Below are 25,783 nucleotides of genomic sequence, written 5' to 3'. Positions count from 1 at the left end.
GCCCTTGTGATACCACCTCCGCTATGAGATTCGATAACGAGGCCATTGACGGAGCTATTTCCGATACAGGGTCTTTATATGTAGCCCGTATAAAATAGGTAAAGCAAAAGAATATTCAAAACTAGCTTAAAAGGACCGATGACCAATAGGAAGCCTCATGAGCTAAAAAAGCTTCCATTGACTGGCTTTGATAAAAAAAAACAATCTGAGCAACCGATGAGAGTGATCCATAATATTTATAACCACTCAAAATTTTCAAAGATTAAAACATCTCCCAATGTGCCTCAGCAGAAAGGTCGCCTAAGCACCCGATCATTCAATCAGAGACCTATTAAGGTATTATTCCAGGAAACAGTTAACCGATCAAATTTGCCGGGAAAGGGGATGATAGGAAAACAATACCTTACCTGAGAGATGAGTTTCTGAAGGTCCTGTTTCTTCCTCTCACGCTCTCTTCGACGCGCCTCAATGCGTTCAAGTTCGCCTATGAGACGTTCCTCCTCCTCCACCTCGTCCTTGCTGCGACCGTAGAGGAGGTTCAACTGCTGCTTCCGGCGTTTCTCATGCTCAATGTCGTATCGGAGGCCTTGACTCAGATTTGTGCCGCGGATCTACTCGTAGAAAGTGATAGAGATTCGAAAGGAAATCGGATGCTAAAGAGTCATGGTACTTGACTTCTAGCAAATGCCACTAGAAAAAAGACAAAATCAATCCTTTTAAGGAAGGTGAACAGACAGCTTCTGTAAACACATCTTTCTGCTAATTATGAAATGTCCCGAGAAACAGACTGTATTCAAATAAGCATTCGGCGTTAGCCTTAAGATGGCGTTTAAGAAAGGAAACAAAAATCGGATTTTTGTATTTTATCACGCCATGGTCAAGGAAGGATTATTAATCCTTTAATAAGACCTTTAATTCTTAAAATGCAAATGAGAAACTGTCAAACTCCAAAAGTGTTTCCTGATTTGCAGTAGGAGGAAAACGGGGTGTCTTATTGACAGTTTCGGGCCCATCTCAGGCCTGCATATCATTTATTGAGCCTTGCGCTTGCACACTTAGTCTTCCTTCACCAGTCCAAAACGCACGCTTCTGAATCACCGTTAACGTTCCTCCCATTTGAAGGAGTTAATTTCATCCCACGTTTTCACCACTACTGCCAAGGCACTGTGATTCCGTTTACTTTCCGAAGGAAAATTGGAAATAAGAAACAACTTTACTAACGTTTTAAAACCCTACCCTTGTGTCTGGTTTTAATGATAAGTGTCCAATAAAAATAGCGCAATTTTACGGTCAAGCGAAAATTGTAGTAAAAGTTTTCGTGTGTGTGGTCTAAGCAATTAGGCTTAAATCAGATTTGTTCATTCTGGTTAATTAAAACGCACCACATGATGCATCGCGTTTCCCCTAGGTTAATAATGTTAATTTACGATATACCATAGTTGAGTTTTTTTAAAAAAAAGCACAGAAAAATGTTCCAATACATAACTCATTGGGTCAATTAATAAAACCATTTCAAGATCAGTTCGGGTGGAAACTAAAGTCTAGTAAAGAAATACTCTATTCGAATTGCAGCTCAAGTTCAGTGTGAAAAATTGGTAATACAGCTTGTTGAATACGGTTCGAGATGGAACATCTGCCTTACCTTGTCAAGAATCCCGAGAATGCTATAGTACCGAGCCTTTAGTTCCTCCAAGGAGGGCCTAGGTGGAAACTTCTCCACATCCCATCGGTCGTGCATATGGATGAACCGAACGTCGAATTGACGTGCCAACCCCATTAGGTGGTTGGTGCGTTCCAGGGTCCATCTCGAGTCCTGCAGATAAGCCCGATAATCGGCGTCGGTGTACGTTGGCACTTCCATGTGCTTCAAGAAAGTAGAGCACTTTGCAATTATTTACTTATTTGTAGAAAGTAGATATTGACTAAAGCAGATATTTCTTGGCGAAAAAGTACCTTGTTGAGACGGGCAAAGTGGTACTCCTCATTAGCATCGGCGTCTTCACGACGCCAGTGATAGAGAACCAGGTTATCCTAGAGAAGAAATCAACAACAGATACGAAAGCCCTACGCCACGTGCGGAGTTTTTAAAAGGCACCCATTTCCAGCGACGGACACGGCCGGGACCAAAAACGGCCTTTGGTTGTTTATAAACGGGTGATTCATTGGTTGGCAGTAGAGGAGGAAGCTCACTGAAGCGAGGACAACAAAAATACTCTCAAACCCCTAGTTCCAGAAAATAGTAGACACAATGGTAGATCAGAAAAGCATGCAACAAGGGACAATTGTTTAGCCCAATTACGAAAAAATAACAGCACCTAACTTCGAATTGAAAAGGAGCCAAATATGGATGAATACTGAATGTACAATAAGAACAATCAAACTGCTCAAATATAGGGTTAAAGTTCGGGGAGAAGGTTTTGTTTAAGACTGACGAATGTAGAATACATCCTATGACTCGTAAAGTGAAGCTCCAGCATGTTTAAAATCAAGTGGTATTAATTCTTAACACTTAGTATAGAAGTAAGATTAGTGCAACCATTAGTCGCAGGAGTGCCATCAATTACTGACATTCCAAACAGTGCACGATAATAGTTCTGGGTTGGGTAAACATTGCTATTATGTAAAACTAGGTTTAAAAAAGTCAACTGCAAAAACTAATCAAAAATCCACCAGCATATGAGCAAACAATGACGAGTTATCAAGCTTTAAAAGATATAAATCAAGGTTAAATAATGAAAACTCTATAATGTGTTCATTTAACAACTACAAACATAGAAAACATGCTCCACAACCTAACAAGAGAAGTTGCAGCAGGGTCAGATTATTTGAATTAAGGTTTAAAGGACTACTTCATCGTGACGCTTCATCAACAGTACACACACGGGAAAAAATCATAGACAAGCAATAATGGGTGAAAAAAAGACGTCTTTAGCAAAGCTACACACAGCATCTACACAGTTGATATTACTTCTTAAAGGTATTCTGCAGACCCCAGACCTCCCTTGGAATATGTTCCGGACGCTTGATGTGTGTTGGCCTGACGACATTTTTCTTCTAATGTGAATTGCACAAAGAGGTGAACATTTACCTTATCTGTTCTGGTGAGCAATGACTTTGTATCCAATAAAGACTTCCGTGTACCAGATTCTTCGATGTCTAGGATATCAAGTACGTCGGTAGCCATTTCTACCTTAGGTGCACACGCAACTAGAGCAGGCGCCTTTGATTAAAAAACAAAAGTATAGTAATTTGATAGTAACTTTAAATAGTGTGTACTTTTTGCTTATAGGGTTTTTAAAAGGCGTGGCATGCAATGTTAAAATATTTTTACTATGTAAATATGGTAAAAATGGCATATTGTGTTTTGATAAAGCAAATTAAAACCTAAGATCTAATGGTAATGAGTCTGATCTGGTTTTCAATATCCTGCACACTTGAAGTCAAATAAATTATACATCAGTTCACTTAATAGCCACTCTATTCAAACGGCTCTTCATTTGTTCTACGTTAACTACCACAACCCGTTAGATAGATTAAAACTTCTAACATTTAGGAAATGCTGCCGTTGAATTGTTAGGTTAAGGAGGAAATATATGAACTCAGCACTAGCAATGCTTCTCGGTGAATCAACCAAATCCGGAGTTTTATCCTATTTATGAACCGTATTAAGACCATGGTGATTGTATGATGCCTCACCATGAGGCCGCTTCATGTAAGTTGCTATCTTTAGTAACACATTTGTCGGTCTGCTAATAAGATCTCATCACCAGAGCCAGCGCTCCGTATAAGCCTTTCCATGCCATGGAGACTTGCTTCCACTTTCGTGCTTTCTAAGCGTACATCTAATTCCTCTCAGCCAATTGAGGCGTAAAGGAAGTACCGTACAGCAACTCCATTTTACTAGCTATAAGCAATGCAAATGAGTACCCATTTTGATAAGCTTTTCCCGATGGCACCCTGACCCAACTTTAACTCCTCCTATTATCATCGCAACAACCCCACCACAAAGTGACATCACAAATCAGACGTGGCACTACAACCATGTGCTATCGAGGCAGTGACCTCTGTTCATGGTCTGAAGACAATAACGGGTCACCAGATAGGAAGACAACGAATTAGAGAGGCTCGACAAGTGCAGGACGTGACCCCGCAAATCAGGGCTCTTCGCAGGTTCGTCAATTCCACCTCCACCTGATGTACGGACCCAAACGGCAAACATGACGCGGCATACCCATCTAGCGGTGGTGATTACCTGAACCAAAGGACACCACACAGTACACGTGACACAGAGCCAAGGCACACCCCGACCGCGCATACCACCATATGGGACGTTCCAGCTCCCACCACTTTCAAACCCACACTCCTGACAAAACCGCGCTAAAGCTTCCCACGCTGCTGGTCTCCTAAGCTCTCTCGATTTGCTGCGAAAATGCAACAAGGAGCAGTACACAACTGAATTGGGATCGCCGAAGCACGAGGCCGACCACAGAGGACCGAAGACGACGACTAAGTGAAGAGTAAAAGCCATTCTTCACCCCCTCCCCCTTGGAACCAGAATGCCACGACAACACGAGACCACCCCGATACGCTAAACGCCCTTAGAAATGATCCCAACGCTTCAGCGAAGTAATCCCTTTCTTAAGAATTGAAGAACGCAAAGGCAAAAACCGATGCAATGTGCAATTACTTCAGACGTTCCCAAGGGCGATTTTTAGCTCCCTCCCTTGCTTCAGCAAAAAAAGAAAATACCAGCAATAAATTCTGACTAGTAAACAGAGTATCATCATCAGTAGTAGTAGTGGTGGTGATGGTAGTGCTTGTGGAGGTGGCAGTAGGAGTATTACCAGCAAAATCCGCACCGGCGCTTTGGTATGTGGAGTTTCGAATGTGGTGTGGCATTAGCATACCACAAGCAGGCAAAAAACATAGAGAATGTGTGTAGTTGTATTTTCGTGAGTGTGGACAGGATTTGGATAGCACAGGAGGCTCTGTTCATGGAAGTGCGTGTGCACGCGTGTACATGCGTACGTGCAACGCCCTGGCATACCTTCATTAGTAACAACACCTGTTGAGAATGATAATTTCCGGCGGGTAAAATTGGCAGCGACGGGACTGACCGAGGTTAATCGTCTTTGTCCTTCCCTCATTCGTACACCGTTTGGGTGAGTGTGAATGCAGGTACATATGAGATATAGGTGGGAGAGCAAAGAAGGGGAATACATTGATTCGGAAGTCCGCTTATCCAGTCAATTCCGAGGTAGGGCAAGTATCGCGTTACCGAATTGCACAGTAGATTTAATGCTAAGTGAGGTGAGGCGAGGCGGAGGGAAGGTAACACACACAGAGAAGGAATTATATTGCGATGCACACACACGCACAGACACACAATGAGGGCGACGACACTCCACATACACGTACACAATCTAGCCAAACTACTACTCGCCAGCGAGGGCATTGGTCGGGGGCCAGGTTAATTGATTTCCCTGCTGTTGTGGTGTTTGTTGTTGAGATGGGGTTTGCTGTTGCTGCTGCTGTTGAAGTTCATCATCCAGAGTCTGGAATAACGAAAGGAAAAAAACGCACAATCAGAAGTGCGTGCACACATACTTGAAGGAGGAACTCTCTGGACTAGGAAGCCAGCTAGCCTCAAACCTTGATCTCCTGCAACTTTGCCATAGCCTCCGCGGGACTGATGATGGTAACACTGTTGGCGAGTTTGATTGTTGAATTGGTAGTAGAGGAGATAAATGTGGAGACGACGGAGGCATCAGGAGGGTTCAGGAAACCCACCAGAACGTAGCGAGCCGGCAGATTGGGATGAACTTCGTAGGTTGAGGTAGAGGCGGAAGAGGCAACGCCGGTATTCGAAGCGCCACCACCGCCATCACCAATGACTACGTTCTGCTGTTGTTGCTGCTGATCCAGTGCGGTTGTAATAGAAATTCGAAGAACTTCGAGGGAGAACTGAGGCGTCAGATCGGAAAGCAGGAGCCAGGAGGCGTTCCAGATGGCGTTGGTTGCTGCCGCAACGGCAGTGGTGGTGGAGGGAGAGGGGGCAGGAGGTTGGTGGAAGTCAGAGGATGAGTTGGAGGTCGCCCATCGACGGTCTCCAATGGTGGAAGAGGTGAGAGGAAAGACGTTGGAGGTGGGATCGCTATTAAGGAAGGTGTTCGAGGACGAGACGTGACTGAATTGATGAGGTGAAGAGACGTCCCAAGCACCGCCACCTCCTCCATCCCAAGGCATTCGACGGCCCACGTCTACGAGTTCCATGAAACAAATGATGACGTTTATTCACATTCCTTCATGAAAAAACGACAAACACCTTCATTTGTCTAACTTATCGCTTAAGGGAGTGCTTGCGTCCCATTATTTGAAAACTGTGCAGCAGTTTTAATGTCAAGAGCGAGTTGCATTGCGCAATGTTACTGTGAAGTTAACCATTCCCATAGTTCATCCTTGTCAGAAGCACAGTGTAATAGACGTAAACCGAAAGAGCTGTTAACAGGCCTTGACTACAAAGAGTATAGGCGGAGTTTAATGAACTGCCTTTGGCAAAGTTGAAATGACTTTCATGCGAGAAAATTTCACTATGGAACAAGAGTCGGGGCACCGGTAAGTTGACACATGAAAAATCTGCCTTCCACCGAGAGATAAGCGAAATCAGGCATTAACAAAAGCAAAATTGAATAAAAACAGGTACGCAGTGGCACTATCAATTATGCTAAGATAACCCCAAGACTACGAAATGAGAACAGTGAACAGTGGCATTCCACCGGCTTCGTTATTTGGTTTATAATGGAGGAACTTCTTTATCACCATTTCATCTATACACTTCGAGCTAAGTCCAACTTTCAACCAGTCTCTTCCGGGAAAAAGAGATAGAAAATGAGTTGCACCAAGAAATCACTACAACGAGGTTAAAGGCTCAAATCATCAATAAACACAATTCACACCTGAAAAAGGCAATCCAATAAGGAATTCCTTTTCGGTTAACGATTCCAGTTTAGACTCAAGCGAACAACGGTAAACTGAAGACTATGGGTCGTAAGATTAGAAGGTACTAGAATTTTAGGAAATTGGAACTAAATGAGTATCAGAACCGTTACTGCCATCTTAAATTACGCAACCAGAGGCAAGGGATACCGATTATAGACCAGAAAAATAGCTTAGATAATAAAAAAATCGACTCAATTGCAAGTTGTGTTAAAAAAACATATTGAGCCTTGATTGGGACGGATCATAAAAATTTGAAAATTTTGCGGGATAAGTCCCAGGCCACAATCAAGGTTGCAATATGACTGGAAGCAGTTACAAACTCAAAAATGTGTTAGCCAAGTCATTGCATGATTAAGAGGTAGTTGTGTGGATTCAAACAAATGACTGTAGGGATTAAATCAACCCCCAAGTTGGACTTTGCAGACAATTTCCGATTCTATGTCATTTGATGGACTATAGAAACACGAAATCATTGGCAAGAGATTGTGCGAAAAGGTTTTACACTTTTAGATCAAATACCACTACAAAAAGCAGTATTTAAAGTCATTTCTAATTCATTTGCCTTTCTTAAACGTAGCAAATATTTACAAAGACAAACATCGAGTAGCTTAATCAAGCAGTGTGGAATAAAAGACGAAACACACCCATCGAGAGCTTCAAATCGGCCAATCTGGGGGCCAAATCACTGGAGGGGGGTGGTGAACTGAGAAGCATCCCACTTCCACGAGGCCCACCGCCTCCGAATCCTCCCATCGGATGGTTCATCATTCGAGTGGGTGGAGGACCAACACCGCCGCTACCACCACCAGAACGAAGACGCATAAGCATGGCAGCTGTGGCCGCGGCAGCAGCAGTGGAATCTTCGTTGCCAATGCCGCCACCGCCACCAGTTGTGATGCGAGTGAGGAAGGCGATTTGAAGACGCGCTTGGCCAAGCTGTGCTTCCTGTGCCTCGATTTGCTGTGAGATCTGTGCCTGCTGCAACACAATTTCCTGCAGCAGAGAGTTGGAGTGGTGAGCTGTAGGACCACCCATGTTCATCTTGCGTAGTTGTGAGTGCTTCATGTTCAGCTCCTACAAACAGCGCAGACAGAAACAAGTGAGCAACCCTATCTCAAATGTTCAAGTTTCTACAGTCTATCAGCTGCAAAGAAGTTACGCAATGAAGACACTTCAGTTCTCCCCCTACCAACGACATTTAGACGAATTCATGATGAAATGATTCGCAGCCAAATTGTTTAACCAATCGCCTAATTGTTTAAATGGGATAAAAAAAACCTTCGGCAACAATTAGCAGTTAAGCCCCTAGTAGTCTTATCTCGGACTAAAGGCGGAATGGATTCGAATTTGATGGATCAAGCTTTGTGGACTCTAACTGAACAGCCAACGTTTGAGTCCACCGAAGACAACGAAACCCTTTCAACGTCAGCTTTCTAGATGACTGCACGTAAACTCGACTGCCTATCATTACGGACAGGGTTCAGACTAGGAAAATGAAGGGTTCGAAGAATGGTAATTATGCTACGAATTCCGACTATTCAGTCAATTCATAATTTTAAGCAGACTAGAAATAATCAAAAGCCTCCGACGATAATTTGAAAATTGGCAACCACACTCTATTGCAGACGAAACGCAAGTGAAAAAGACTCACTAATTATGAATTCACCAACAGAAACCAGACTATGTAAGGCGCCTCGGTTATAGATGGAACATTATGTAACGTTGCAGTATTAGGATTTGGGCTTCATGAATTAAAGCTCTTAAATGAAAGTCGCCTTTGAAAAGTAAATAATAAATGTTTAAGCTTTAAGTGAATGAGTCAAAGGAATACAGCCGAAAACTCAGAATTGCCAAATGGCAAGGGCGCGGAATCATGAACACTACTGCCGAATGTGAATTGCCACACATGTTGAAAATTCAATGGGTGAACATCAGGTAGCATTTACTGGAAAGGGTCTATCAATCCGTACAAAGTGGCACATGTTGAAACACCTAGGAAATACCTATTCCAGGCATCATTAATTGTTGGATCAGTGCACCGAAATCATAAGCTGTAGCAAGTTTTATCGCCGACCATGTGTAATGGGTGCACACACCCAACGATAATAGCGCAGCATCAACGCAACTGTTTAGTCTAAAAGTATCGAGTGGACACACCCCACCTGTTCGTAGTGGTTCACTCCCAGGTTATGGCACATGAGTTGTGTGATGATAATTAAGAAACCAACATTCGAAACAGCAAACTCAATAACCACCCATTCAATTACTAAAACGGAAGGCTTGGCGGTGAAGCTTGGTCAACAGCAGTACATATCTGCACATGATAGTTACGGACCTCATATAGCAGTAGCTCTATTAAAATAATGAATTAAAAATAACATAAAACGTTCTCATAAAAGTAGGATATTTCTGATCGAAAATTGACTGGAAACTGATGATAAATGCTGCCCCCATTGCCAGGAGCTTTGATCTTCATAGCGATTTACTTCACTACCGCAAAACGTTTCCATCATCCAACTTTGCCTCATTGCTGAATTGCGCAACATGCAACTGTAGATGTCAATGATGGCCTTTTTTCGAATAGCATGACGTCAACCCGTAGCAGCTCTTCCTAACTTAAAAATGATATTACCAACCCCAGTGGGAACAACGACTTAATTTCTAGATTACCTACTAAGAAGAACCGTCCCATCGAAAACCGGTCCAACCGATCAAGGGCTACATTCTTTCGTGAATAAAAACTAACGAAAATAGGATGTAGTTCGAATAATTATGCAACCAACAAAAAGCAGAACTGCTCACTCTCTTTTTCTTGTCCAACTGGATGATTGTCGTCTGAAGATGGGTTGCACGCATAAGCAGTTGGCCCAGTGCGTCTGAGGGTGATGCAGAGTTCTGCCGACCTGCAAAGTGTTGCTTCCCCAAGTGAGAGGCGGCACCACTGCCACGATTATCGAAAAGATCAAAGGCCTGTGGCGGTGGTCCCAATTGCTGGGGCTGCTGCAAATCTACCGAACCGCCACCGCCGGCTGGCATGAGAACGGTGGAGACCGAGTTGATCAGCTGGTTGAGGCCCGGGTGCATTCCACCCGTTCGCTCGCGGAGATCATCTAAAAGGGTGTAATTGACTTACGTTATAAAAAATAAATCACTAACATTAAAAGATATGCAAAGCAAGGAAAAAATCTCCAAAACGAGTTTTTTCCCCAACATTTTTAACGCATGTCTTGTAAATTTACTTTACCATTTAACTTGTATGTAGCTGTTTCTTCTGAGACAAACAGATTCGAAGAATGAATCGTTCACTGAATCTGTAAATTCTTTAAAATATTTATATAAGTTAGACAACAATCATGAAATCGTGCAGAAAAAAAGTGGGCAGTTAAAAAGGATCTCCGCTAGTAAATCTGGGCTTACCGTTCAAATGATATTCTTAATAATCTCACGTATATAGAGATAAAATTACGGCAAAAAAAACATCCAGTCATAAACTAAAGTGCACTTAAGCTTGTAGAGTACTTTTAAAGTATGTGAACTTTTGCAACAGCAACAACCTGCTTGCCTCAAAACGACACACATTCGAGGATGTGGAAAAACGTCAATAAACAACATTTATGACCTTTACAGAACTAATTGGGGAAACTGAAAATAACTGCTCCAGTTTATTGTGGACTAGGTTATAATCGATACCGGAGTACTTTCTAAGAAAAATACTGCTAAATAGAAAGAAAGAGGTCATCAACGCAATACAACCATTTCTGCCAGCTGGAACCACCTTAAAGTCCAAAAAAATTATCGACACCAATTTAATCATTTGATGAGGACTAAGCAGCCACATAGAGCACCTTGCTAGTTGTACCAATTTTAACATCGAAACCTATAAGTTCATCCATTTATTATATAAAAATTCATCCTTCCCACCCCACATTATAAGTAAACAATTAGTGCGCATACAGCTGACAATGTTATCCGGTTTATTTTGCATTGCTCAATATTGCATCGACACTCAGAGAGCACTCGACAAGATTGCTACAACCATTTATGTGATACTACTGTTTGGATAGCTGTGTACATAATTGTCAAAAGTGCCAAAATGAGCTGATTTTCCGCACGAATATGACTCAAATCCACTCCAAAGCCGCCTGCAATTTGTACCAGTCAGACTTATCCTCGGATTATTGAGCAATGTAACGATGGAAAAGAGGAGTAAGCTTACAGAGAAACTTCTCCAAATCTTCAATGCCATTGTCAGAGAGGAGAGCGCCAGCGTCGTCATGGAAACCAAGCAACATGAGTTGCCTGGCAATATCAGTGCGGAGGAGGGCCGTAGTAGTAGATGGCGCGTGATGGGGGTGAGTGTGGTGTTGGTGGCCGGCGTTAGGGGCGAGGAGTCGCAGGGGCTGCGCCGAGGGTGATGATGCCGACACCGAAGCGCCACTAGGGACGACGGCAGGCAGGACAGAGGTATTTTGACGAAGATGAAAGCGCTGTGGTGCTGCTGCAGAGGGAGGCTGTGGTACTACTGCTGTCTGCTGGGACCAGGGCACAAACTTGCGCGGATCCATGCCACCTTGCCAGGGGAGTGGCGCTGCGAGGGCGGAAGATGACGGGATGCTATCGATTGATGCGGAGGAGGGTTGAGCGAGGGGCGAGGGCCAACGCGTTGTATCACCCAAGGACAACTGCTGGTGTTGCTGCTTCCCCAACCCACGACCCTCAGAACTCCATGGCCCTGAAGACGCCAGGAATCGTTTGCTATCTTCCAACGGGCCTGCATGCAAAAGAGGTGGCACCATTATACCGACTACCAACAATATATTTTTAATATTTGTAGCGTTATTGGAAAGGAAGCCACAAAGTAGCACACCACGTAAATAGCATCATACAGATAGCATTCCAAAGAAAACCAGTAAGCGATTACTCAAGGGGATCGATACGAAGCATCAAAAAATTCGGGACAAAGCGTTCCTTGCCAATAGGTTTAACCCTAGACAAAAATAATCGACATCAACATTATTCTATTACGATGTGTGCTAACGGTGCATCGACACTCTCACGTGACCGAGCCACCGTCCCGAAGGAGCGAGAATTTGGGTAAATTGCTGATAAATGGAAGTGTGGATTTGGCAAGGATTAAAATGATTCTGGGAACCAAAACGTGTACAGCCAAAGTGGTGGCAGAACACAAACGTTTTTAGTTTCGAGGAAGTATTTACATTACCAAAAGTGTCATATCTACGACGGGATACTTCAACATCACTGATTTTCAAATGCAAAGCAAAAATATTCTTTGGGTTAATTGACTTCTAACAAGGACATAATGTACTAGATTTTGATTTGGAAATGGCGACACAAAGACCATGGTTTCGTGTATTTATAAGACGTGACAAGTTAAGCGTAACCCCAGACTTGCTTTGACTATCAGGTGTGAGTGGAAGCGACCATCCGGCCGAAGCCTGAGCAACTGCAGATGCCTGAGATTTGAAGCCACCGCCAGCAGTGGTGCCGACACTCAACAAGCTGTTTGGACCAAAAACTCCTCTTCCCGATCCTGGTGGTTGTAGAGCTGCCTGACCGAATCTCTGCTGCGGTTGTGAGGGAAAAAAATTGTTTTGGAAACAACCACCACGTCCCTGTTGCTGCTGTTGAACGGGGGATGGACTCATGAACGAGGACACTATTCTATGACTTCCAGGTGGTGAAGCAACGACGTCCAGTCTCGAACCACTGCCACCGCCACCAACTACCCCTGCTGTTGCAGTAGAAGACGAAGAAGAGGACTGCTTCCAACGCCCCGACCTATCGCCCAGACTCTCATAATGCATCTCCCAAATGCTGGTGCCCGTAGGCGGTTCACTAGACCACACGTTCGACTCCACAGGAACGCCTGCGTTAGTGATCCCGGAACTGCCTCGAACTGGGCGACGGTGTTTTATGGCGAGGGAGATAGCATCCCCTAAGAGGCCAGTGGAATTGTGATTGCCGGAATTTGCTGCCGTGGAATTCGATGCCAGCTCCTCATTGAGAAGCGCCATATCCCAGGGTGTGGCTTGGTCAACAGGATGCTGACCCCAGCACTCCTTCGAGTTGATTAAAGTGTTGATAATCATCGCTGCCTCGCTCTGTCCATCAATATGGTTACCAGAATCACTGGCACTTGGGCAGAGAGCATCACCGGGTTGTTGACAGTTTGTAGCGGTCTTGTCGGAGGTAGGTGGTAGTTGATGATCTAGGTGGAAACCGAAGCCTCACAAAATCCTTAAAGAAATTTAAGCAAAGGCTTGAATAAAAGCGTGTTGATGAGTGAGGGACTTACTCGCAAATGCACTAAAGTCACCATCGATAGAAGGACCCCAACTAGAGAAACCTTCGTTCCGTGGTTTCCCGCCAGCCACACTGTGAATTTGTTGGCGCGAATTAAATGCACTGTCACCTGATACGAGATTTCCACTGCCTGTGATAGCACGGGCCATGGATACCGGGTCAATGGGATTAGAAGCTTTGGCAGTATCCAATGGGGGCCAAGAGTCGTTTCGATCTTCGGCGTCGCCTAGAGTACGAAGCGCTAGAGACGTCCCAGGCGAGCTCCACTAAAAACACATGCAGTGTTCAGGTATACTATACGACGGCAGATTCAGCAACCAAAATTATAGATAAACTTACGGCGTTGGGAATTGAGAAGTCATTAATGGTATCGTTCCTTGACGTCCCAGCTAACTCAGCAGGTGTTGGCCATTGCGAGGGTTCATTTTTGCGTGACAGTGGCGGATCTGTTAACAAAGGCCAGACATCTCCACTTGCAGAGGCATCTGAGCAGGTGGCGGTTGGGTTCACCTTCTTCTTACCACCCCAAGAAGAGGCATTCGGCAAATTTCCGGACAAATTAGGAAGACTCGGTTTACCTTTATAAAGGTATAGCTGTTTAATAGGAATTTTAAAAAGAAAACCAAAATAGGTATTAGATCCCTACCTGGTGTTCTATTCCAAGCTTGAACTGGGGGAGCGTTATTCCCTATATCACCACCCGTATGTGACATTTCACCCTTGTCTCAAGAATACTTCATCAAAAAGAAGACTAAGAAGGAACCTGTAGCAGAGAAAATGCCATATAAATTGACTTATTTAGCATGAACCGTCAGGAAAGCAAGTGTAAGCGAAAACAAACAACTTACATAGAAAATGCAATTCAACAATGGCGGTCCCGCAACTTCAAGCCAGGCGGGCAACTCGAAAACAAAGATATAAAACAACCAAAGGACTAGTTTAATTCACCCAGAGATATATTTAGGAGATACATTAAAGATTTTTTATATAATCAAAATTTAAAAAATCTACTTGACTCAAGCATATTAAACCCTTTTTGTACTTTTGTAAAACTGCATATACATATGACTTTCATTTTAGCATAAGACGAGATGTGCCTAACCGGAAACGCAAATTACGAAACCTTTTTAATCAGACTTGAGTTTTTATTATCCCCTCATTTTAATCAGAATTTTTAGCGGATACTAACAAATAAATAATTACATAGGATTTTTATCATTCAACACCTAAATCACCCTTGTTTAAAGGGCCATATTTTTTCGCAAGGATCACACCCTTCAGCTGTATTCGTTCAAATGATTTTCTCTCCAGCTTAAATACAAAATGATTTGATGTGCTGTGCAAGGATACCTGCTTTACATCACACCCTAGAATCTGCCACTTCACTCGGCTTCCCACTGTTAATTCCATATAACATATGAAGAATTGGTACCAAGGATTTATTTTCACCTTTATTTCTGTTCTTTTACGTGAGAAAGATTTAACAAACAAGAACACACAAGCCAGGAACCCGCACACTAACATTAGAAACAAGTGGTACAACAAATAATCAGTTTTTTTCAAGCGAAGACCTGTGGTAACACCTAGACGTTTTTGAAGTTACTTCTAACCGAGGCACGGATCGAGCTGCGATGCAGGCGCTCAGTGAATTCGCGCGCCAGTCTACTCGAGTCTTCGGGGGTTTGCAGTTGGTTCGTCTTTCGCATCACCACCACCCCGAATGCGTTGATGCTGTGCTTCGACTAAAGCACAATTAACATGCAATTCCCCACTGACAAAATTTGTTCATTCTAGTAAAAAAATAGGAATTTCACCTTTATTTGCTTCGGTCTCCGGCCGTCCAGTGCTAAAAGGGAATTAACGCAACGATAAATACCACTTGATTTCATAAACGAAATCTCAGTTAGTGTAGTGTCTTTAAAACTACAAGTGTGTGCGGGACGTAATCTTTGTACTATCCATTGAAATTCTTGCCGGAAAATAAACACCATAAATTACATGATACCAGTAAAACGACGGTTAAAGCAGTTCTGCCGTCAAATAAAAAAATCAGATCGTTGTTCCTTTTAAACGTAGCATGTGTAATCATGATGTTAGCAAGTATTGCGGCAACTTATTTATTTTGTTTCTGCAATTATCTAGTAGTCGTTGTAAGCAAGGCAAACTTCAGTAATAGGGCGTATCTTGGGAGAATACAGTGGCTTGGTTTATACGCGGTCTTACGTGGAATCGACTTTTAAAGTAGATCCTTCTTTGTTTGGCGATTTGGAACGAGACTTTGAGTTCCTACCCATTCTCAAATCTCACGCCCAGGAAGGTCCAGAAATGCAAACATCTACAGCAATTTGTTCTATCAACTCTATTTCTCAATGGAATGTTGTTTTGGTTTAAATTGCCTAAGCGGGTCACTAACAGGCTGGTTACCGATAAACCGTTGAGGACTGCCGCATCCATTACGATTTGAGCGGTTCCGTGAAAACTTTAAAAGGCCCTGAGCTAAAGCTTCAGAGACACGGGGTTCTGGCTAACCTCGAAACTCCTGATATTCAACCACTATTAACCCAGTTGCTTAAAAAGATTCCCTTATGCCTTGTCACAAATGGGATTCAGACTTGCAGTCGTCTCGTGCTCAAGTAAACTTGATCTTCAACGCCGTAGGCATGGTTGGGAGTAAGGTTGGACTAACATTACTCTTGAACCGAAGTTACCACATGTCATTCCCATTATTAGTGGGTCGTGTATGCTTAATCAAGCATATTTAAGGAAAAAAATAGCGGTTCAGCTTTTCAGTGGTTTTCTAAGCAAGCACTCCTACGCCTTCTTGGAATGAAACCTTAGGCTTTGAAATATTACCAGCTGCTGCGCTCGGGGATTGTATGTGTCCATGACGCTGTTGCAATGATCAGACAATGGTTGAAAAGTGCAGGAACCATTGTTCCATCCTAATCTTCGATTTTGGGACAGTTTGAGAGGTTTCCATTGGAACTTAGAGCTGCGATAAAACAAATGCTTTCCGGAATTGCGATAATGTTTATTCACAAAGCCGTTATCACCCCAAATCTTTGGTAGGATGGCACTCAAGTGCGCCACAAGATGGATTTGGAATCAGTATTAACCCTTACTAATAGTCACTTTCTCGCAAAAAATCGCCGATCTTCAGATGAAGTCTCTAGCATAAAAGAGACTATCGAAGTGGGGAAAAGTCATGACTAGAGTGGGAATATCGTAGATAGAAGGGCACTCACTCTTGCACGATACGAGACTCGGAGCGACCTCCGTTTTGCCCTGTGAAATGGTCTGACCCATCATTTTTCGCTCGAAGGCTTCAATCGAAACCATGAGGGCTCTGCGAAAGGCCGTCTTATCCAACCGACTGCCAGTGAACACCTCACCTGCTCCATTGCAGCAGCAACCACCCAAATTCCTAGAATGGGGAAACCAATTGAAGCACACCCTATAGAAGTACTTTTGACAATCCGTCTTCGACAGTTCACGCGGGCGAATGTAGGCTAAACTGTCGAACTTTGGGAAGGGTTCGTCAAAAAAGTCAACTAGTCTAACCCGACATACTGATCGACTTGTTAATATTATGAAATGTGAAAAGGTCAAATGCACAATTCATGAGACAAGGAACCCAGTAAATGGGCCGATAGACTTGCTGTAAATAGTGACAGCAGATACTGATGATAATTTAACCCCCCGAGACTTTCCTGAAGACGGAAGAAGATGTAATACTCGGACAGATTGGACACTGTCGACCTACAGAAGGGTTTGAAGGCTACTGTCATGGTTCACAGGCCAGGCTACACGGGCAAGGTACAACAACGCAGCCTTTGAGTGATCCGTTAGTAAAATTGGGAGTTAAGTGAAGAAGTAAAGTATTACAAAAATGCCTCGAGGAGTGATCATCTCCCTGAGGTCAGTGAGGAGTTAATGGTAGTTTCCACTTCGGTGTCACAACACACACATCCTGGGTCAATGGAATTTTAGCAAGTGTTTCTGAAATAATTCATGGAAAAGACTTCTGCTTTCCTTCCAGCTGTTTTCAATAGCCATCTGTCGAGGAAAAATGGGCCATTTGCTTATGCCTTTTAAGCATGTGCTCAAATAAAAACCAACCTTTTGCTGCTTATTTGTCGGTCTTGTACGATATTCCAATGTGATACATTAGTTCCAACCAAAATTTTTCAGATTTGAATTCAAACTTATGCATTACAAACTGTTAAATGAAACCAAAAAAATTACTAACTAGGACTTGAAGAATGTGATAAATTTAGAAGTTCGTGTAATGGTTAAGCTTTAAAATTCGATGAGGGAAATTGCGGGAAGTAGCTTTTAAAAGGAAGCTAAAGTAATTTTTTGCATCCAGCTTCACTCCTCCTTCATCACCTCAGCACCACTTTGACAGATCGAAAATGAACCTCCGTGACAGCTTATCCCTTCAACTACTTGATAAGGTTTGTCTTAGGTTAGTCTTCGCATAAAGTGTATTGTAACCACCCAGAACATTGTGTTCAATGATCTCCCGGCAGCTCCTGATTTCGGTAATGGATAAATTAGGGGCTCCGCCATGGTACCCTTGCCGGGCGACCTGGCCTCTAGGCCATGCCAACAGCACCAAACCCTATCTTACGTTGCCAATACATACTCCGCCCAAGTCTTATGTCTTCTTTCATCTTCCAGGAAGTCTCAGGGCGCTATGCTCACATCAAGTGAATACGGACATACTTCTGGCAAATTGAACTGCATAGTCTGCTGTGAGAGTGGTATAAGTAGGGGGATCGACAATCACTTGAGTTAATACGTTGGAGCTTCTACCATCGCAAAAACTTGCCTAACCTCAAAAGGATGGGACACCACCACCAATTGATACTATGAAGTGCACCCCTCGATGCAGAACTGTCCAAATTTCCTACATCTTTGGCGTTGACACGCAGACGTTTCATCATGTTAGGATCAATGTAGGCCATGAATGATGCCAACTCCAGTTGAGGCCATCCTGGAGCTGTATGATCCACCAAGTAGATGCCTTTAATGCAGAAGCTAGTTGTTAATCTTTGGGGCAGTAGATAGAACATGCTAGATTTTATGACGATAGGTTGTTTCTTTTTATTGTGATAGGGAAGAAGCGAATTCTAACGATGAATCAAGGATCCAGATTTACAACAATAATGTTAAAAGGGAATGCGACTATGGCAAAATACCGTGCTTGGATCAGTCCAGATACGCTTCATCAATGAGCAGCGGTGGCAGTCCATCCGTAGACCAGCATTCGATGATGAACGAAACTTCCCATTTACGCTCATACAGGCGGATGAAACGCCTAACCGTAGTGTGATTCCTGAGTGGTGCTAACACCTCAAGGGTGGGCATCGAAGAAGACCCTCCAGTGGCTGCATTTCCAACTCACACTGAAGCAGACATTTTCCGCGAACATTTACTTCAGTGTGTAGGATGTCTCGACCAGGTCTCCCTGATGCCTAATTCACACATTTTCTCCCACCGCAAAGTCCCACTAGGAGCTAATCCCTCTGTGAGCACGCTCAACACAACATTCACCAACACACGTTGGCAACTGCAGAAGGTAAGCACACTCTGGATTCAGGATTAATGGTTCAGTCGTGCTGACCTATCTTTCTATGGTGTAGGTAGACACCGAGATGGTGCGAAAATGCAGCAAACAACTCGGTACGTTAATAAATAAATGGGGTTTGTAATCTCCGAAAGGCTGACTTGGACTCTTTTTCCTTAGATTTCAAGCTCGATTGCCAATCTCTACTAACCAACTTAGGATGTTCATTTGCCAGAGTCCCTTTAACTGCATGGTTTAATTTGCTTTGTTAGAATCTCCACCCTTCTTATCACTTTAGCAAGGAATAGTTTTCAAGCAAACACTTTAGATTTAAAATCTCACCTGCATTTTGTCTATGCAAATGGAGCAAAATTTGAAAAGTGGCCGAAACTTCTCCAATAGGACGCTCCAGAATTGCTCGAACAATCTCCGAGGCGCTTGTTTTTTGCAGTCGGGCAAGGTAATCTATAGCCTTTATTTATTTGCCAAGAAAAAATATATTAGACGGGACTTAACTAAACTTTATCTGGTCTTTAACTAAGTAAATCCATATCTGCTGAATAACCGAACTACTATGTACACAAATAAAGTTGACTTGTTTTTCATAATTTCATGAAATGATCGGGAGGAAGGAATTCACCGAAAGACCGGTGAACTTCCATTCACCTTGCCTAATACCTTACCTCAGTAATATTGTTGCACTTTTGTTCACCAAAAGCAGCACTTGAATCAGTCGACTCGGAACGTTTATTAGTATCATTGGTCTCACTGTCAGTTGCCAGAAGCCACTCATTTCCACGGGTGTCGGCAGAGGACTCATCATCCCCATTCCTGGTGAACATATCTTTCACACGATTCACTAGCCCGTGATTGCCTGGCACCTCCCATTTCCCAGCCGGCTGGTGGTTGCTATTCACAGTGGAGCCCTTGTAGGATGTGCTGGGGGTGAGTTTCTAAAAGAAGTGAAGAAAATTCTTTGGATCCAGCAAGAATCGATCGGAAGCCAACTAGAAAATCGATTGAGGACTCTTGAGTACACCTCACCGGGCCTCCTGCCCCAATCGTATGGGGGTGAGTAGAGTTTGCCGGATGCACACCCTCTGGAGCCTTTCAGTCAAATGAAATATCATCTGACGGGTGGTACTCACTAGGTCGTCAGTAGTGCATTTGAATGGTTGTAAGTCTGCCTACCTAGATAGAAGCAACGACCCCGACCTTGGTGGATACTTGCCCAGCTCCCATCATATGTTATTTTCCATGCGCGTTCATTTCAGTGAGTGGGATGACTGGATCAGGCACACTGGATGCCTCATTGGGAACGCTCAACATAGCACAGTCCTTCACGAATGCAAACGTTAGCATTTGTGGGAGGTAAGCAAACCCGGGGCACCAATGCACACAGGCTGTTCCAGGATGGTTCAGTCGTACTAACCAATCTTCCTATAGTGAAGATGCTTTGCAAGTACTTTACAAGTGCACAATGGAGTGATTTATAAGTGTACCAGACAACTAAACTTATCTGGAAATAAATAAATTCCGCAATTTTTGACAGATTCTTTCTTCAGCCCCGTGTATACACACAGTTCCTAGCCTGACTCAAACGTCTTTTGCAGCCCCTCTCAATTCAAAAATTGTTTGCTTTCCTCGAAAGACCCACCCATCTGCTTGGATGCGCAGTCATTAAGGCAGCACTGCTTTTACATCGTCGGAACGTGTAAATCTTCTGCGCTACTCAGATGACACTTGACAAGTCCCGCAAGCTGTAAGCATAACTTCAAAATTTCAGTGTGTTCATCACGATGTGGAGGTGAACACGGTCATGAGGAGCAAAAAATTTTCGTTGCAAATCACTTTTATTACGCAGCAGATCGGATTTCGCAACTCCTTTTCGAAGCCTCTCACAAGTGGCATGCATTCTGTGATCTTGACAATTTTGTGCTGATCAGTTCTTAGGGGACCCCGAAGCCGATTGGCACTACCGACCCTGCTTAGGGCTGCGTTCTGGAATTCTCCCCTACGTGCGATAGTATCCGTTTCGTCTGGATACCCCACCACTTACTTTCGGGCCTTATTAAAGTAACCGACATTCACCCATTCACGACCACTGAATGGAAAAAATTTTCACCTTCTCCATGATATTAACGATTTGAGCTTTTACGGCTAACCTCTCCTGCCGTTGTCTTTGAAACCCATCAAAAATCACAGCATGGGTGGATTCGGTGACCCTGTAACCACTTCAATCTTTGACCACCTTCCGCCGAAAGGGTGTCGTAAGTTACGCTTACTAGAATAAAACTGTTTAGTCTATCTTAGTGGAAATTATATATTACATTTAGGAATTAACTAGTAGGACAGTGAAATAAACTAGGGAGGACATGTTTTTGCCGGAGCATATGCTCAAAATTCTTTAACATTCATCTGGTTATCTCTCAGCAGATGGTTATGAGAAAGAACTGGAGAAACAGCAAGTCTTGCAATAGAAATTGCTAGGCTGTGGCCCAGAAACATACTTGAATCCACTATTGACATGCGAGTATAGGGACCGAGGGGATGTATGTAGTTGAATAAAAGCTGCCGGGAATTCCAGGTGGCGCTTTTGTTCATTTTATTTATTCGCATCAAGCTTGTTAGGTTGATTGTGCTTTTTGCCCTCACACAAAGTGCGCAGTTGGACCTTTTTAGCCTTTCAAATATTAACAAGTCGACCTGCATGCCCCTTTAGACCATTTCTAAAATACTGATGTTGCAGTTTCACACCTCAATCATTTTTAAAAAAAAGACTTTCAGAAATTGTTGGTTTTCTTATAATTTGTCATTCGGATAACGGAATGATATTTGATCGTCTTTAAACAATGGAACAGTCATGTAATACGTTAATAGTTTGTTTAACTCTTGGTTTTGGTGACGGGTCACTTAGGGGCTCCTCCATTGTGCCTTCTCCAGGTGGGCTGATCTCTGGGCCATGCCAGTAGCTCCAAGCCCTGCTGTACGCCAGCATTACACATTCTGCCCAAGTATTACATCTTCCTTTGTGTACAGGGAGGTCTCGGCGAGCTACGCTGGCGGTAGCGGAAACCGAACCCTATACTAAAGGACAGCTACCCTGAATTCTACTGCTGGATGATAAACCTTGGCGGAGCGGAAGAAGTGCGCATGCTGCGGATGAGAGAATCTGTAATGAGCCCTAAGAGATGAGGTGGAAATGACGTCTGCGTTTGGCAATTACCCCAGTCGCGTGTTCTGCAGTAAAGCTGTTGCCGTGACCCATCTGGATTAGTTCGTTACGGAGCCGTCTACTGATTAAGTAAACACGTGGTATCTCCGCCACCTTTTTACTTACCGGATGGAACCTAGGTAGACGTGGATGGACAGCAGTGAAGTGAGAAAAAGGGTGGCAAGGTTTAAACAGATGCAAAAGCCTATCCCCATGGAACTATGTTAAATCCCATCCCTTGTTACATGGCTCTGCCTTTAGGCCAGTGTGCCTACAACTAGCGGTGGACACGCGTGATGGCCAACACATTTACCCATCCCCCAATCGAGTACCCAAACAGGATGAAACTCCAGATCTAGCAGAACTACCAAGAGGGATCGGTGGCGTTACAGTCAAGTATCTCCTCAGCCATATGGAAATCTCATGAATGGCATGGTCGGCTTGTGAGTGCTTCCTTACTGCACAAATTATGTTATGTTGGCTGACGGGGGAGGTTTACGATGGGGAGCACCAAGGACGACGCTTGAAAGATGCAAGGGCTATGCAATATGGTAAATGTTCCTTTATATCTCGATTTTGGTACCAGGCCACTTGAATCTCCGTCATCGTACCCCCGTCGAGTGGTATGGCCTCCAGACCCTCCTGTATTTCGACCACGCATATTCTGCCCGTAGACTTTGCCTAATTTTTAACTTTGGGAAGTCTTAGGGACGGCTTGCTTTGAATTCTCATATCGGACTTGTAAATGCCAAAAAGGAATTTTAAAATATCAACTTTCTTACAGAGGCGTTCTCTAAGGTGGTGATGATGTGCGCAGAGCAGGGTGAGAAGGGCTGAAATGGCTGACTTCCCGAATCCGTGATCCACGCATTCGTGCAGAGCTCACAAATCGGTATCCGGATGATGGCTTGCGGCTCAAGCATTTGTCGTAGAAGCAGCTGACATGCTAAAATTACACATATTTCAACAAAAATTTGATTGAAATACGTGAGAAGATTCTTCTAAGATCAAAAGCCATCCCATTAATGCGCTCGTTGACATTTGGATTGCAATCAGAATCATACGACAATGGAATTCTAAGGTTTAGCTCATCTGAGTCCATTTACTGTGTCCATTTGGGCACTTCGGTATTTAATCTGTGCTGACAGATGAAATATTTGATCCACCTTTCAGTACCAACGTAATTTGGCGACTTTTGTGATCAAGACTATTTAACTTGGACAGGATTTAGGTAACATATGGGGGTAAGAAGAAAGTCCCCTTCAACACTTAAGCGGTAGAGGTGAATGCCATCGGACCTGGGGTGAAGGAGGCGATGGCAGCAGTGTGATTCGGTGAGAGGCCTCTCAGCGCAAAACGCAAAAGTCGTTCCCGACGTTTGTGATCGTAGTAGGGTGATTGAAAAGGCAACTCTCCCACCAGCATGTAGAAGAGAACCACTCCCCTAAAATACAAAAAGAAGATCAACCACTTAAAAATACAAATAAAGCAAGTTTATTGGCGAATAAATGTGTTTAAATGCACCCTTCCACCCGCTTTAGCTGAATGATTTTAGGTGTTTGGAGGGCTCTAAATATTTGGTACTTTTAAAAGGTGGCCTCATAATTAATGCTGTAGAGTCCTCGACGTGATATTTATGTTCCTAGCCTTACCTGCCCGTCCTCCCAGTACTCTATCAAGGTTGTACTTTTTCCTTATAATTACTTCTGTGTTACACAAAGTCCCCTCCCAACATTTCTAGTTTAAAATAATTTCGCAAAAACGCCACTCATTTTTCTTCATGAGTTAGAATGCTTTATTTTTGGGTTGATAAAAGAGCACTTTGTGTCTTGGCCGTGCCTTCGCCGGTTGGGCTAGCATTTGGTCCATGGCAGTAACCACCCATCCCTTCTCTACAGCGAATGTATGCGTTCTCCTCTTCTTCTTTCGTGTTTAGGTGACTCTTGGGGCACTGCATTGGTGTCAGCGGAAAGCGAACCCACTCTCAAAAGATATCAATTCTGGGTGACAAACAGTAGTGGAGCTAAATGAGTGCGTATGCTGCGGGTGGGAGAGTCTGTGACAACTCCTAATAAAACGGATGGAATTGACGTCTACCTTTGGCAACCACCCCAGTCCTGTGTCCTGAAGGGAAGTTGTTAGGAATTGAAGTGACATTGGCCGTAAACCACCTGCATTAGTTCCTTACGTAGCTGTCTGCTGTTCCTGTGTGAAGATATCAATTATGTAACCTAGCGATACCTCCTCCACTTGTCTGTCCGGGCAGCTCGGAAGTGAGAACAAAGCGGCAAGGAGGAAAGGAAATGAAACTCTGGGCTTAAGGAACTAAGTCCCTTCCCGTCCCCTATTACATGACTTCGCCTTTAGACCGGTATTCGTACGACTAGTAATGGGCATACGTGATGGACAGTACATTTCCCCATCCCCACCACAGTTCCCATAAAGGATAAATCTCCAGATTCAGCAGAACTGCCAAGATGGATCAATGACGTGGTGATCAAGTATCGCCTCCGTTGCATGGAAATTCGATGGCTGCCACAGTTGGCTAGTGGGCATCATTTCACTGCACCGACAATGTTGTGATGACTAACACTGGAGGTTGACCACGGGAAGCGTCGGGGACGATGTTGATTGTTTGTAAAATTCACGATTTCAGTAAAGGGCCATTGTACCTTTGTCGGGTAGGCTAGTTTCTGGGCCACACCAGTTGCCCGATCCCTTCCCTGTGTGAACAATACCTGTTCTGCCCGAGTTTTTATGTTCCTTCCTTTTTTAGGGAAGTCGGGGGCGCTACAACTATATCACACATATTTTAAAGGAAGAGCAAAATGCGAATTTTCTCCACCATCTGCAGTTGATTACCCTCAAGTAATATCGGATAGCTCAACTCCTATCTGGTATAGTGATGTGCTAACGTCTTTAACTACGTTGGCCCCTGAGTCTGGGCAGATTGTACTTCCACCCTGCGCCGCTGCCCACCTACGGGCCATGCTAATAGCCTTCCATTTCACAGTACTTTGACTTCTTACTATTGCAGGAAAGACTCGCAACGCTGCACAAAAGTCAGTAAAATATTGCGATCACAGGGTGACAGTGCCGATTTGGGTCACAGCATTGCAGGAAGACGTCCCACAGGTACGTAACAAACTTTGTGTTCTTTCAATTGCGCAACATACCTTCGTCTAGGATGTGCGCATCGTGGTGGAATGGAAAGTCTCATAGCGTCCCCTGGATAGCCTGATGTGCTAATATTCAAGCTTACATTAAAAATTACTAAAAAATCTGCTGCGGATTTAATAATGAAGGATATCTAGTTGAGGCGCAGTATTAGTGTTTGAACCTCTCCCCACCCCCACCCCCCCACCATCATGTATCAAATAGGCGTCCAAATATTTACAACTCTAAAACCATAATAAAATAGAGTAACAAAGCCTACACTCAACATCAAACGGTGAGAGTCTCACAACAGTGATGATAACTTAAAACAGGATAAAATAATCCAAAAGGCCATTAAAATTATTAGTTAGACGAGTTAATAAAGGAGCGATTTAAAAGGCCTTTTAACAGCAGCACACTTATTAGTTTTGATTATTAAATATAGGGAAAAAGGTCTCTAATACCCATCTAGTACCCTGTTTAATCATTTATATTACCGGTTTTGACTAAAATAAGGG

The 25,783-nt window shown here is 43.6% G+C and overlaps 2 protein-coding genes across 2 annotated transcripts in view; both read right to left on the bottom strand. All coding sequences in view use genetic code 11, as the record gives it.

The window, feature by feature from the left end:
- EGR_07091 (DNA methyltransferase 1-associated protein) overlaps nt 1-20,137 on the bottom strand; it is a gene marked incomplete at both ends in the record, with an annotated part of 31,208 nt that extends 11,071 nt beyond the window's left edge. Inside the window, 23 exons of the mRNA XM_024496340.1 lie at nt 408-611; nt 1,643-1,864; nt 1,954-2,031; nt 2,069-2,189; nt 2,969-3,054; nt 3,089-3,186; nt 4,063-4,421; nt 5,437-5,555; nt 5,653-6,260; nt 7,644-8,073; nt 9,802-10,109; nt 11,216-11,770; nt 12,419-13,228; nt 13,316-13,589; nt 13,663-13,901; nt 13,970-14,042; nt 14,172-14,225; nt 14,934-15,065; nt 15,138-15,169; nt 16,569-16,747; nt 18,163-18,378; nt 19,574-19,848; nt 20,111-20,137. Coding sequence (XP_024349267.1) covers nt 408-611; nt 1,643-1,864; nt 1,954-2,031; nt 2,069-2,189; nt 2,969-3,054; nt 3,089-3,186; nt 4,063-4,421; nt 5,437-5,555; nt 5,653-6,260; nt 7,644-8,073; nt 9,802-10,109; nt 11,216-11,770; nt 12,419-13,228; nt 13,316-13,589; nt 13,663-13,901; nt 13,970-14,042; nt 14,172-14,225; nt 14,934-15,065; nt 15,138-15,169; nt 16,569-16,747; nt 18,163-18,378; nt 19,574-19,848; nt 20,111-20,137 — 5,499 coding nt within the window. The remainder of the gene's footprint in view (nt 1-407; nt 612-1,642; nt 1,865-1,953; nt 2,032-2,068; nt 2,190-2,968; nt 3,055-3,088; nt 3,187-4,062; nt 4,422-5,436; nt 5,556-5,652; nt 6,261-7,643; nt 8,074-9,801; nt 10,110-11,215; nt 11,771-12,418; nt 13,229-13,315; nt 13,590-13,662; nt 13,902-13,969; nt 14,043-14,171; nt 14,226-14,933; nt 15,066-15,137; nt 15,170-16,568; nt 16,748-18,162; nt 18,379-19,573; nt 19,849-20,110) is intronic.
- Nucleotides 20,138-25,215: 5,078 nt separating this feature from the next.
- EGR_07090 (Hormonally up-regulated neu tumor-associated kinase) overlaps nt 25,216-25,783 on the bottom strand; it is a gene marked incomplete at both ends in the record, with an annotated part of 6,119 nt that continues 5,551 nt past the window's right edge. The window contains one exon of the mRNA XM_024496339.1: nt 25,216-25,354. Coding sequence (XP_024349266.1) covers nt 25,216-25,354 — 139 coding nt within the window. The remainder of the gene's footprint in view (nt 25,355-25,783) is intronic.

The sequence above is a fragment of the Echinococcus granulosus genome, assembly GCF_000524195.1.
Source record: "Echinococcus granulosus chromosome Unknown EG_S00069, whole genome shotgun sequence".
Lineage (NCBI taxonomy): Eukaryota > Metazoa > Platyhelminthes > Cestoda > Cyclophyllidea > Taeniidae > Echinococcus > Echinococcus granulosus.
This window is presented reverse-complemented; position numbering and strand designations above follow the sequence as displayed.